Source organism: Globicephala melas, chromosome 20 (genome assembly GCF_963455315.2).
Source record: "Globicephala melas chromosome 20, mGloMel1.2, whole genome shotgun sequence".
NCBI lineage: Eukaryota > Metazoa > Chordata > Mammalia > Artiodactyla > Delphinidae > Globicephala > Globicephala melas.
Window position 1 is genome coordinate 44,818,731 of NC_083333.1, and position 12,287 is coordinate 44,831,017.

A 12,287-nucleotide genomic window follows, 5' to 3' on the forward strand; every position below is an offset into this window, starting at 1 on the left:
CCTTAGGAAGAATAAATCAGGAAAGACCTTCTGAAGAAAGTAAATATTAAAGAAGGTTGTGAGATGCATCAAGGCAGGAAGAAAAGCCTGTGTGAAAGCATAAAAGCAGGAAGAGCAGTGGAGCTACCCATGTGAAGTCTGGCGTACGAGTGTGGGCAGGGGGCAACAGGTAAAAGGCTTTGAAACGAACATCAGTTCCTGCTTTGAGCAATAACTGTATCATGATGAAAATAAAACTCAAAGTAAAGATTATGTTTGGTTCAAAAAAAGAAAGGAAGAGAGCAGAAAGCTTTTAGGATTTCCCCTTCCCCATTCTAAATATACCTAGCTAAAAAAAAAAAGGGACTTCCCTGGTGGCGCAGTGGTTAAGAATCGGCCTGCCAATGCAGGGGACACAGGTTTGATCCCTGGTCCAGGAAGATCCCACATGCCAGGGAGCAACTGAGCCCGTGCGCCACAACTACTGAACTACTGAGCCCACGTGCTGCAACTACTGAAGCCTATGCACCTAGAGGCTGTGCTCTGCAACGAGAAGCCACCGCAATGAGAAGCCCACGTACCGCAACGAAGACCCAATGCAGCCAAAAAAAAAAAAATATATATATATATATGTATATATATATATATATACACACACACACACCTAGCTGTTTGACTTTCATCTTTAGTACACACCTTTCTTACGATCACATTTCTACCTTCTCGGTGTTAGTTTTTTCATCTTTCTGCCAGAGGGTACACCTTCCCAGGACAAGAACCATGTCTAAAGGAAACTGTAAACTCTTTTAATGCTACCTGCAGTGTTTGAAAATTCGGTGTAAGGGATTAACTAATGTTGAACATCTGTAATGCCGGTGTTTGTATTTTGAATGGCTAAGTCAGGATTTTATTCTAAAACACAAATTTCTAGGGAGGGATACTTCACCATCTTTGAGTGCTATACATTCAGAGACTGTGAAACAGTAAACATATTCTGATTGACTAGCAAGAATTTACTGTACATAGAGCGTGGTCTGGGTACTATTTATTTATTTATTATTTTTGGATGCGTTGGGTCTTCGTTGCTGTGCGCAGGCTTTTCTCTAGTTGCAGAAAGCCGCGGCTACTCTTCGCTGCGGTGTGCAGGCTTCTCACTGCGGTGTCTTCCCTTGCTGTGGAGCACAGGTTCTAGGCGCACGGGTTTCAGTAGTTATGGCGTGTGGGCTCAGTACTTGTGGCTTGCGGGCTCTAGAGCACAGGCTCAGTAGTTGTGGCACATGGGCTTAGTTGCTCAGCGGCATGTGGGATCTTCCCAGAACAGGGCCTGAACCTGTGTCCCCTGAATTGGCAGGTGGATTCTTAACCACTGTGCCACCAGGGAAGCCCAGCTCTGGGTAATATTAAGGATGGTATTAAAAAAAATGAGATATGCTCTTAACATTAGAGCTCCTTACCAATAGTCGGGGAGCCACAACATCCAAGAGTAACCTCAGGAACACTCCAGTAAGTGCAAAATAACAGTAATAGTGTGAAATTAAATGCTTAAGTCCTGAGGGGATACAAAAGAAGAAACATGAGCCCTTTCCAAACAAGCTCTTATGTACAATTCAACCTAAGTAAATTATTCAAAGGTATTTATAGTAAACATTAAAAGCTAAACACTAAATACTAAAAGCTTCCTGTGTTAACACCAGCCCAGGATATCTCCAAGGAGAGTACTAACCAAGGGTCTGGAACTTCAATTCTTCAGCGTCCTCTGTTCAGCACATTAATCAGTTGTTTACCTTCTGCGGCTTTGTTCCTTAGCTCAGCTCCAGGGGGAAATCTCCATCTTAGCTACCCTCAGGTGAAACTGGGGTCCAGGATCCTAACTTAATGACTGAGCTGGGCTGGATTCCACCCATGAGCTCTGGGCCAAGCCTTGGTCTTCTCAAGGCTTTTCTTCCAGCGAGGCTAAATCCTCAATGCCTGCTGTCCACTTCCCAGCCTTTTCTTATGACTCTTCTAGCCTTACATCTTCCAAAACTTCTCCTTTCAAGGCGCTCTCACTATTATTTAAAAATCAACGCCTTTCTGAGCTCCAGCTTTACTAAAAATATTCCTTCCTCTTCCCCCTTCCCCCAACTCCTGGCTCCAGCATCTGCATTCGAGAGGTCACTTGGGCTAACGGGTTCAATGCTTCTCCGGCTCTGCTATGGCGCCCACTCTCACCCTGCGGGCCACCCAAGGCTCTCAAACCCATACAGAATGTGCTCACCACAGAACTAAATTGGTAATTCTTTGGAGCTACAGCTTCTGGAGAATGGTTCTGTCTCCTTTCGCGAGTGATCGGATTAACTTACTTGCTGTTCGCTAAGGGCAAGGACAATGTCTCCTCTACCAGACAAGAAACTTCCCGATGATAGACGCTACCCTTTCGTTCCTTTCACAAGCCCCCATTCTCACCACTTTGAGACACAGGATGGCTGTTAAAATATAGTTTCTTCTGCAAAATACCCCTTCCCAACTTTGAGTTTATGTCATAAACGGAAACGTCCTTTAGCCAATTCGGCGACGAAGGCGTTAAACCTCAGCAACCTGATGGATTCTGGGGCTTTCCTTCTCCGACTTCGGAAATGAAAACGACCGGGAAGGGTAATGTTGCCCAAGGTAAAGATGAGAACCGTTAACTTCAACTGTCGGGCTTCTGCCCCAAACAGGAATGGCTACCCACGCCTACAAAGGGTGCCATTCCCCTAACTAAACACGGCTCACCCCGGTTTCCACCATCAGTGTCACTTCCTGACCAAGTCCAAAATGGCGCTCAGTAGCCTCACCGGAGGAGCGAACCTCCCAGCATCCTCTCTGACCCGCAACGTCAGGTGACGCGAACCCCAGCCGGAAGTAGAGGAAAAAGCGCCTCAGCCCGCGGCGCCTGCGCAGAAGGCTGTAGACGCTGTGAAGCAAGAGGCACTTGGGATCGTACGCAGGATTGGGACTGCTACAGAGGCCGCCACGGAGCCCGCCGGAGCCACCGTTCCTACTGCTGCTGCCGCCGCTGCCCGAATCGGAACCGTCGGGCCGCAGCCGCCGGCAATGCCGCGAAGGAAGGTGAGAGGAACGGGACAGGAGGGATGGCGGGTTTCTAAGGACAGTCTTTTGAGCAACGTGACGCACTTGGCCACGCCTCACAGTGGTTGGATTCCAACTTCCCGCTCCCCCGAACCTAGCTCAGCAACCCTCTCTTCTGTCCGTACCCAACAGAAAAATGTGGGCCCGACCCTGGCCTCGGCCTATGCTTGCAACTATTCCCGCCCTCTGCTTGCCTGGCTCGGAGGCGTTCTTCTCGTTAACTGGTCGCTGAAACGTCTAGAAGCATATTGATTGGCTGGTGACACCGCCCATTTGGGCTCAACGGTCACCTCCCCGCGTGTGGGGGCGGTGTCTGGGCCCGGCCCCACCGCTCTCCTACTGGCGGTAGAGAACGATCCCTTTTCTCTTGATTGGCTGGGCTTGGCAGTCTGTCCTGTGGGGGCGCGGTTTAGCGGGGCCGCGATTGGGTGGCACGAATCCCCCTCTCTTCCGTCTGGAGATGCTCATAGGAGGAGAGGCGGGGTTTTGGAGCATCCTTCCTTTCCCCGCGGGGGACACAACAAAGCAGAGGACTGGGTGGTGGAGAACCAGCGCCCACTCCCAAGGGATCTCACTCTGGCCTGTTGCTCCTACGCTGTAATTATTATTGTTTCCTTAGTTGGACAGCGCCTAGAAAATGCAGTTCATAAAATCAGAAACTTTGTAGAATTAGATGGGACTTATGAAATCACCTAAGGACACTCCCATCCCTTCTTTTCTCAGCTAAACAGAGGCTTATTGGAGTTCCCCAAGCTACTCAATTAGGCAATGGCAGAGCCAGGACTACAGAACAAATCTAATTCAGTTCAACAAATGCTTATTGACTACTTGCTACGTGCTGGTTGCTGGGGATTCAGAAATTAATTAGACGTGAACCCTGGCTTAAGGAAATCAGAGTCTGATGGGGAAAACAGACATATAAATAACTGTAGAAGGATCTAGTAAATTCTCTACTTGGCAGTAATGTACAAAGCTTAATGTCAGAGAAGTGGGAGAGCAATTAAGTCTGTTCTGGAATAAGATGAGAAGTAGATTGGTGAAAGCCAGAGAGAAGAACTGAGTTCTACAGTCAAGCCAGGAAGGGATGGTCAGAGATGATCAGGGATTCAAATATCTGGGTAATTGGACTAGATGACCTTTAAGATTCCCCCTTTTATCCTGTCAATTTTCTGTGACCCTCTCTGGGGCCTCCACTCATTATCTGGGCAGATTAGACTTGAAATATTTGGAAAATTGGGTGGTATTGTTCACTTCTGAAGAAATGTTTCTCTTCACAGAGGCTTTCAAATATTTACACTTTTTAATGTCTCCTAAAATGACGTACATTGACAGGTGGTATTTATGTTAAGGCTTACCAAATGCAGGAATAGTACTGGTGCCTTGGAATAGGCCCACAGTCCCCTTTCTTCAATTCCCATATACAAAGAGCTCTTGAAAATGTAGATTTTCTAGTAACTTATTTGGTGACAAAACCTGTCCTAAACTGTCCTGAGTTTTCGTGTGTCTCATTTAGTGTGATTGTTTACATATTTTGCTGCAGAAATGGTGTTATATGCAGCATATATGCAAATTATTCCCTTTCCAAAATTCTAAAAAGTTATGAATTCTAAATACAGCTGGTCCTGAGGGTTTTGAATAAAGAATTGGGGACTTGTAATTTGAAACTTTGGTGTTTTTTTGTTTTTTATTCTTTTAGCAAATACATTTCTCTTTCTGGTTTAGTAAAAGGTATAGTGTTAATGCTCAGTTGATAAAAGTTATCTTTATGGTTAATAATGCCTCAGGAGGCTAACAATTGACAAATAATTATTTAAAAGATGATTTTTTTTTTTTTTTTTTTTTTTTTTTTTTTGCGGTGCGCGGGCCTCTCACTGTTGTGGCCTCTCCCGTTGCGGAGCACAGGCTCCAGACGCGCAGCCTCAGCGGCCATGGCTCACGGGCCCAGCCGCTTCGCGGCATGTGGGATCTTCCTGGACCGGGGCACGAACCTGTGTCCCTTGCATCGGCAGGCAGACTCTCAACCACTGCGCTACCAGGGAAGCCCTAAAAGATGATTTTTAAAAAGCTTTTGTTTTTGCATACCTATGAGTCTTCCTGTGCAAGCCGCTCCCTTCCCCGCTTTCTTAAAGCACTTCTGCCATTCATGTGGAGAAACTTCAAAAGTAGATAAGAAAGAAGAATGTTACTCTTTTTCTCCTTAAGTTCTTTTGGGATCAGAGTTGTGGACCATGACATTTTGAATTAGTGTGTAGTTTTTAAAAATGTAATAGCTGTTGATGGAGACTTTGTACAAAAGCTACTCTGAATTTCAATGGGGTCTAGTACTAACATTTTTCTCATTACTCTGGACTTTCTGTAAGTACATGGTTATGTCAACCGATCTGTTTTGAGTAGAATACTTTCCAGTTTGTGGTACTGACCTCCAGATGGACTTGTTTCAGAATTAACGATAATACAGTAAGAATTCTCTTTCTGTGTTTATTTAATAAGGGTGCATTATTTGTAGGTTGTTTCATTTAAATGCTCTAAATAAAGGAAAGTTGTCTGTGGAATCCTTTCTTAGGTTTGAACTTGGTGTTTTCAGTATCACAGTTCGTTTTTTTCCCAGTGTTAATTCAGACCCACAGAGTAAATGTTTCTGTGCTAATGTTTGGATCTATGGTGTTACAGAGGAATGCAGGCAGTAGTTCAGATGGAACCGAAGATTCCGATTTTTCTACAGATCTCGAGCACACAGACAGTTCAGAGAGTGACGGCACATCCCGGCGATCTGCCCGAGTCACCCGCTCCTCAGCCCGACTAAGCCAGAGTTCCCAAGGTAAAAGGCGGCTTCCTTCTTCCTGACCACACCTCACAGCTGACTGGACATCACATTATGGTGCTAGTTACTGTGGAAACTGGTCCCATGTCTTGATGTTGATGACAGAATCTGGTAAAATGCAGAGTAAATGACTGCGAAGTATCAGGTTTTTAAAAATGGTTCTGTTGGAGGTACTGTCCAATTTGTAGACCCAAAGGAACTATGTCTGGTTTAATAGGTGTGTGACACATGTATGTCCTGAGTCATTTAATTTTTTATAGATTACTGTTTCCCTATCAGTAAAATGAGAATGCTATCTTTTCACTTTCGTTAGAATGGTTTAGGCCTAGGGACTTAAAATAGTCTCTTGAACTTGTTATTATAGGAGACCCAATACTTTTAAAGCCACGTTTAATTCTGTAATATAGTCAGGTACAGGTAATAAATATAAATAGTTGACCTAACTATCAATTGTAAATACCCAGAATTTTGCTTTGGTAGTAAAGAACAGAGAATCTTGGTGTCAGAAGGTTCTCTAGTGCAATTAGCTATCTGGGCTTAGATTTGGAGGGTACCCCTAAACCCTCTTGGCTCTGCTCTGGGATTCCCTGGGGAAGAAAGAAAGTTATAATGAATACAAAAAGCTGATGATCAACAGGCGATAATAAGTTAAGAGGGAAAATATAATATACTTAGAGCGCTTAAACAGTGTTGATTTGGTTAGTGCTTTGTATAAGCATGTTGCAAAATGAGAGAAGAACATCTCTTCTTTCAAGCAAGAAAGTGGGAACATTCTCAGCAACTGTTCCTTACTTTATTTTTGAATGTAATATTTGAGCTGAAGTATAGATGTTGTCTCTTGATTTCTCAACTTTTAAGTTTTATCTTTTGGCATAATGGGAATATTGATAAATGGCTACTATAATTCAGGTACTATGCTATGTACTGGAATACCATGATAGAAAAATCATACTTCCTGCACTCAAGGAGCTCACAGTTTAGTTCGGGATGTAAACTGGTATGGTAATGCATTGTGGAACCGGCTCTGAGAGAGGTTTGCATAGAGTACCGTGGAAGCCCAGATATGGAAATCTTACGGGATCTAGTAGGAATTTACAAGTTGAAAGATGGGAAAGTGTTATTATAGGTAGAGAGTACAGTATATGCAAAGGAATGGGCATAAGTTTTCTTAGAAAGTATAATTGATCATGCCCTGGACACCTGAAAGTTGTAAATATTCAAAATAGCTAGGAATTACACGAGCTCCGGGTCTCTTTCTAGTTATACTTTATGACCACTGAGTCACACAACTCCATGGGGCACCGTTCACAGTGTGGTCCATGTAAGATGACCCTCTCTAAAGCAAATGTAGACTATCAGTACCTTGTGAATGGAGCCCCCTGGAGGTATGCAAACTGAAAACCTAGCTGTGTGCTAACTTTTACACAAGAGTTGGAGAATTTCAGTTTTCTTCTTTGCAGAATCTGTAAGATATACATGTTAGGATTTTTTGTTGATTAAAATATGCTTTAATTTTAGCTCTGAATTTCTTTTATTCCTTTTTTGAGTGTCATCAGAGTAGAGATGAGAAAAGGCTACTGGGTGCTTCAGAATAGACTTCTCTAACCAAAAGAATTTTAAAAGTTGTAGTCTTGCCTTGCCCTTTACGAATCTAATACTATTTTGCTTTAGGGTATCAGATAGGGTAATCAGGAAGAAAAAAAAGAGATCCTTAAGGAAAGGAAATATTCGTATATTGATATACCTTTAGTAGCAGAGCATCTGTTTTCTGGTGGGTTAGATAAAGGAAGAAAGAGAGGACGTAGCTAATATTTATAAAGCACTAGATTTAGCTACCTAGGGATCATGTTAGGTGCCTTACATGAATTATTCCACGTATTCTCACACAAAATGTATGAGGAATATGCTACTAGTTTTGCCCCATTTTTTATAGATCAGGAAACAGGCTTGGAGAGATTAACTTGCCCAAGATGCCACAGCTAGTTAGTATGATGAAGTGGAATTGAATCACGTTCAGTCTTGATTCCAGAGCCTAAACTATTAATTCCTTGCTGTATTGCATCTCTATACCTGATCTATTTTGCTTATATTTAGTTCAATAAAATGGGTATTTTGAGGATTTGTTGGATTTTGTGAAATATGAAGAGGAGGGCCTATGTGCTAATAAGTCATACCACTGGGAAATAAAACAGATTTCCTTCTTTTTTCTTTAATTGTTTTATTGTTTTTAAAAATCGGGATCAGATTCCAGTCCTGTTCGAAATTTGCAGTCTTTTGGCACTGAGGAGCCTGCTTATTCTACCAGGAGAGTGACCCGTAGTCAGCAGCAGCCTACCCCAGTGACTCCGAAAAAATACCCTCTTCGGCAGACTCGTTCATCTGGCTCAGAAACTGAGCAAGTGGTTGACTTTTCAGATAGAGGTGAGTGGGTGTGGTATGATTTGGACCCATTACAGAGAGGGTCTAGTCAGTTTCCTCTTAAGGGAGGCTTGGAGCCACTGCAGATAGATAGATGCCCAATACAGAATTCAGCTAGGTGAATGCTGGTGTGTCTGATTCCTTTTCTGTGTCTTGCTGAGGTCAAGTTTGGTACTCTAGTACTCTTGAGGTCCAGAGTAGCTGGAATATATTTGATTGGACCTGCAGTAGGCAAAAGGGACTGGGTACCTCTTACCCACAGATGAAGAAGGCTTAAAGCACATTTTCTTACAGCCTGCTTGTCAGTCCATTTATCTCTGAATTTCTGAAGAGGAGTGACCCGTCAGTAATGGGGAATGGTAAGGTATTGAGGTTGTGATTCAGCAGCCCAAATCAGAGGCCTTAGATGAAAGGCTTTAGGCTTTTAGCCTGCCAACACCCCACAGCATGTGTAACTTCCCCAACCAGGGATGGAACTGGCGGCCCCTGCAGTGGAAGCTCAGAGTCTTAACCACTAGACCACCAGGGAAGTCTGGTCAGCTGGTTTGATGGAACCGTATTTACTTTTTAAAAAAAGTTTTGTTGCCAGTATTTGAAAAAACAAAGATTTCATGTAAAAACCTGAGTTACTAGTTTCTTTTAAAAAATGGAAAGCTCTGGGAACATTAGGTGGCCATTCACCACAGTAATAATTGGCTGGAACTGAGTAGTAGTTGTCCCCTTGAGAGGGACAGTCAGCTCTCGATTTGGCCTTGCTCAGCCCCGGTAGACATTTGGTTTGCAACCCCTAATTTAGAGTTAGTCAGGTCCATTCACAGTCTCACACCAAGTCTGTTCAGTGTCATCCAGAAAGAACCATTTTCGTTTATCTTCCATCCTGTGTATCTCCTGGAAGGAGAGTGGGGTGGTAATGTTTTTTAAAGATTTATTCCCATCCAGTTTTGATTACCCATGATTTGGGGCTTGGGAGAAACACAGATAAGTAAAATGCATTAGGTAAACTCCAAATGGAATTTTAGTCAGGATTTAAAGTTGCAAAAGAGGAATGATGTTATTAGTTTCTCTTCATTTTCTATTTAGTTTTATGGCAGATAAGTGGCTAAAAGTTACTGGTTAAATCGTAGAAAGAGGGTCTTGGAAAGCCCATAAGCTCTTCTGAATATAATAACCCTCTAAATAAAATAAACCCCATTCATGAGTTCTACCAATTGCTTTTACTTTAGAAACTAAAAACACCGCTGATCACGATGAGTCTCCACCTCGAACGCCAACTGGAAATGCCCCTTCTTCCGAGTCTGATATAGACATCTCCAGCCCCAACGTTTCTCACGATGAGAGCATTGCCAAGGACATGTCCTTGAAGGACTCAGGCAGTGATCTCTCTCATCGCCCCAAGCGCCGCCGCTTCCATGAAAGCTACAATTTCAATATGAAGTGTCCTACACCAGGCTGTAACTCCCTAGGTAAGTGTGCCCAAGCCTCATGACACCCTGTGATATGTGGTTCTCTCTCCCTCTGGAATTAGGATCACCCAGAAATGTTCAGTGTTCCATTGCGACTTAGCTTCTTAGGCTCTTCAGTGATCACTCCTCAGAGTAACTCTGAATTGCCCGCTTGAATAAAAGCATCTTTGGGACTTCCCTGGTGGCGCAGTGGTTAAGAATCGTCCCGCCATTGCAGGGGACATGGGTTGCAGCCCTGGTCCGGTAAGATCCCACGTGCCACGGAGCACCTAAGCCCGTGCGCCACAACTACTGAGCCTACACTCTAGAGCCCGCAAGCTGCAACTGCCAAAGCCTGCATGCATAGAGCCCATGCTCTGCAACAAGACAAGCCATTGCAATGAGAAGCCCACACACCACAAGGAAGAGTAGCCCCTGCTCTCTGCATCTAGAGAAAGCCCGCGAGAAGCAATGAAGACCCAACGCAGCCAAAAAAAAAAGCATCTCTGCTTCTTGGCCTCTTATCCATAGTAACAGATTTGGTTACAAGGAAATTAACTGTGATGGGCCATTCAGTTTATTGAGAGCTTTTCCCAGTGAAAAATTCTCTCATTTTTCCAGCAAAAACAAAACAGAAAACCAGTTATCTCTAAATATCTCATTGTGCGGTGCTTCGTTCAAGCTTACTGAGGACTAATAGACTGTAAGTTAGTGATGAATAATGGTTGTATGGCCATAGCTATTAAGGAAATGAGAAAAACAGATTTTTTTGGTCAAGAGGTTCTGAAGGTAAGGAGTACAGATGAGACCCTGGCCTTTTGTGACTTCTGTAATTTTCGGTCTTGTGGCTTTGTGTGCTTTAGTAAGTATAAACTAGATAAGCATTTCTTCACAGATAGATGAATATTTCATTATTTTCTTATGACTTATTTTTCCCCCTTACTGAGGGATTCTAGTAATGGTTTAAAAACCTTATTTGTGCTCCTTAACTGAGATTAGGTGCAAATGTTGGGCTAAGCTTTTGTCTAGAGTTGAAAGGTGCTGATTGGAAGATAAGGGGCCTCTCTTTCTATCTACAAATTTAGCCTTTGGGGACTTCCCTGGTGGCGCAGTGGTTAAGAATCCGCCTGCCAATTCAGGGGACACGGGTTTGAGCCCTGGTTTGGGAAGATCCTACATGCCACAGGGCACCTAAGCCTGTGCTCCACAGCTACTGAGCCTGCACTCTAGAGCCTGCGAGCCACAACTGCAGAGCCCATGTGCCACAGCTACTGAAGCTCGCATGCCTACAGCCCGTGCTCCACAGCAAGAGAAGCTGCCGCAATGAGAAGCACACACACCACAACAAAGACCCAACACAGCCAAAAATAAATAAATAAATAAAATTTAGCCATTGAATGTGGCCACCAGGTTCAGAAAAAAAGTAGAACAGAGTAAGTTGCTGCTTTGCAGACCACCAGTACATTTTCCCTAGTATTTTATTTATTTGGATCCTTTCCTGGTCTTAGCAGCAGTTTCTTAGGTAATTTCAGGCCATCAAAATGCATAAGTAAAGCAAAAGTTCCCCTGAACACTACACCAGTTGTTACTCAAGGTAGTTGTTTCAGGCCTAAATCAATTTCCTTGAGATAAATAATGAAAAACTAAGAATAGACAGTATATAAACACTAGTACAAGAGATAGCTAATATGCTTTCAGACAGTAAGAGGATCTCATTGCCACACAGCAGGAGAAGGAATTTTCCTCAGCTCTGCTTGTTGGTATCCACGCATCCTTAGATTGTTACTTTTATTTTATGTACTATGTGTAATCAGTCATTCAATACTTATTGACTGTTTTAAATTCTGGGGGTGGAGTTGTGAACATGTCAAATTCTCTACCCTCATGTAGCTTATAGTCTAACTGGGGAAGGCAAAACAGATGTGTAATACATCAACTGGAGATGTATGCTTTGAAGAGTAGGATACTGCACATACAAGCGTGTGTGAGTTGGGAAAGCCACTCTGATATGCTGATATTTGAGCAGAAACCTGAGATAAGTGAGAGAGTGAACCATTTGAGTATCTGGGGGATAAGCATTATGGTAGAGGGAACAGCAAGTGCACAGGGTCTGGGGCAGGAGAATGCTTAACCACTTTGAGGAGTATTTTTTTTGGGAGGGTTGGGGGTGCTGCGCCGTGCAGCATGCAGGGTCTTAGTTCCCTGACTAGGGATCAACCCGTGCCCTCTGCACTGGGAGCACAGAGTCTTAACCACTGGACCTCCAGGGAAGTCCCTTTGAGGAATACTTTAGGGGCCAATATGCCTGAAGCAGATAGACCAGAATGGGGAGGAGGAGACAGACCAGAATGAGGTTAGAGTGGGGGACTAATTCTGTGTTATTTATGTCCTGGACTCAGCACCCTTAATGTGGTAGAGACCAGAGAGTAAGTATAAATCTGCTGCATCACGGGAAAGTTGACTTGACTTTTGGTTTTAATATATTGGCGAAGATTGAAAAGTATGAACCGGAGCTT

At 43.5% G+C, this 12,287-nt stretch overlaps 1 protein-coding gene and 1 long non-coding RNA gene across 3 annotated transcripts in view; one reads left to right on the top strand and one right to left on the bottom strand.

Annotated features, from left to right (window-relative positions):
- Positions 1-1,051: 1,051 nt before the first annotated feature.
- Positions 1,052-3,197, bottom strand: LOC115843697 (uncharacterized). Its single transcript, XR_009560225.1, has 3 exons — positions 1,703-3,197; positions 1,434-1,528; positions 1,052-1,318 (listed from the first exon to the last, which is right to left on the bottom strand). It is a non-coding gene; the product is annotated as an uncharacterized lncRNA (long non-coding RNA).
- KAT7 (lysine acetyltransferase 7) overlaps positions 2,911-12,287 on the top strand; it is a 31,658-nt gene continuing 22,281 nt past the window's right edge. For both annotated transcript variants that reach the window (XM_030839962.3, XM_030839964.3), the window contains exons 1-4: positions 2,911-3,069; positions 5,761-5,908; positions 8,156-8,332; positions 9,553-9,792. In XM_030839962.3, coding sequence (XP_030695822.1) covers positions 3,055-3,069; positions 5,761-5,908; positions 8,156-8,332; positions 9,553-9,792 — 580 coding nt within the window. In that variant the 5' untranslated portion in view covers positions 2,911-3,054. The remainder of the gene's footprint in view (positions 3,070-5,760; positions 5,909-8,155; positions 8,333-9,552; positions 9,793-12,287) is intronic.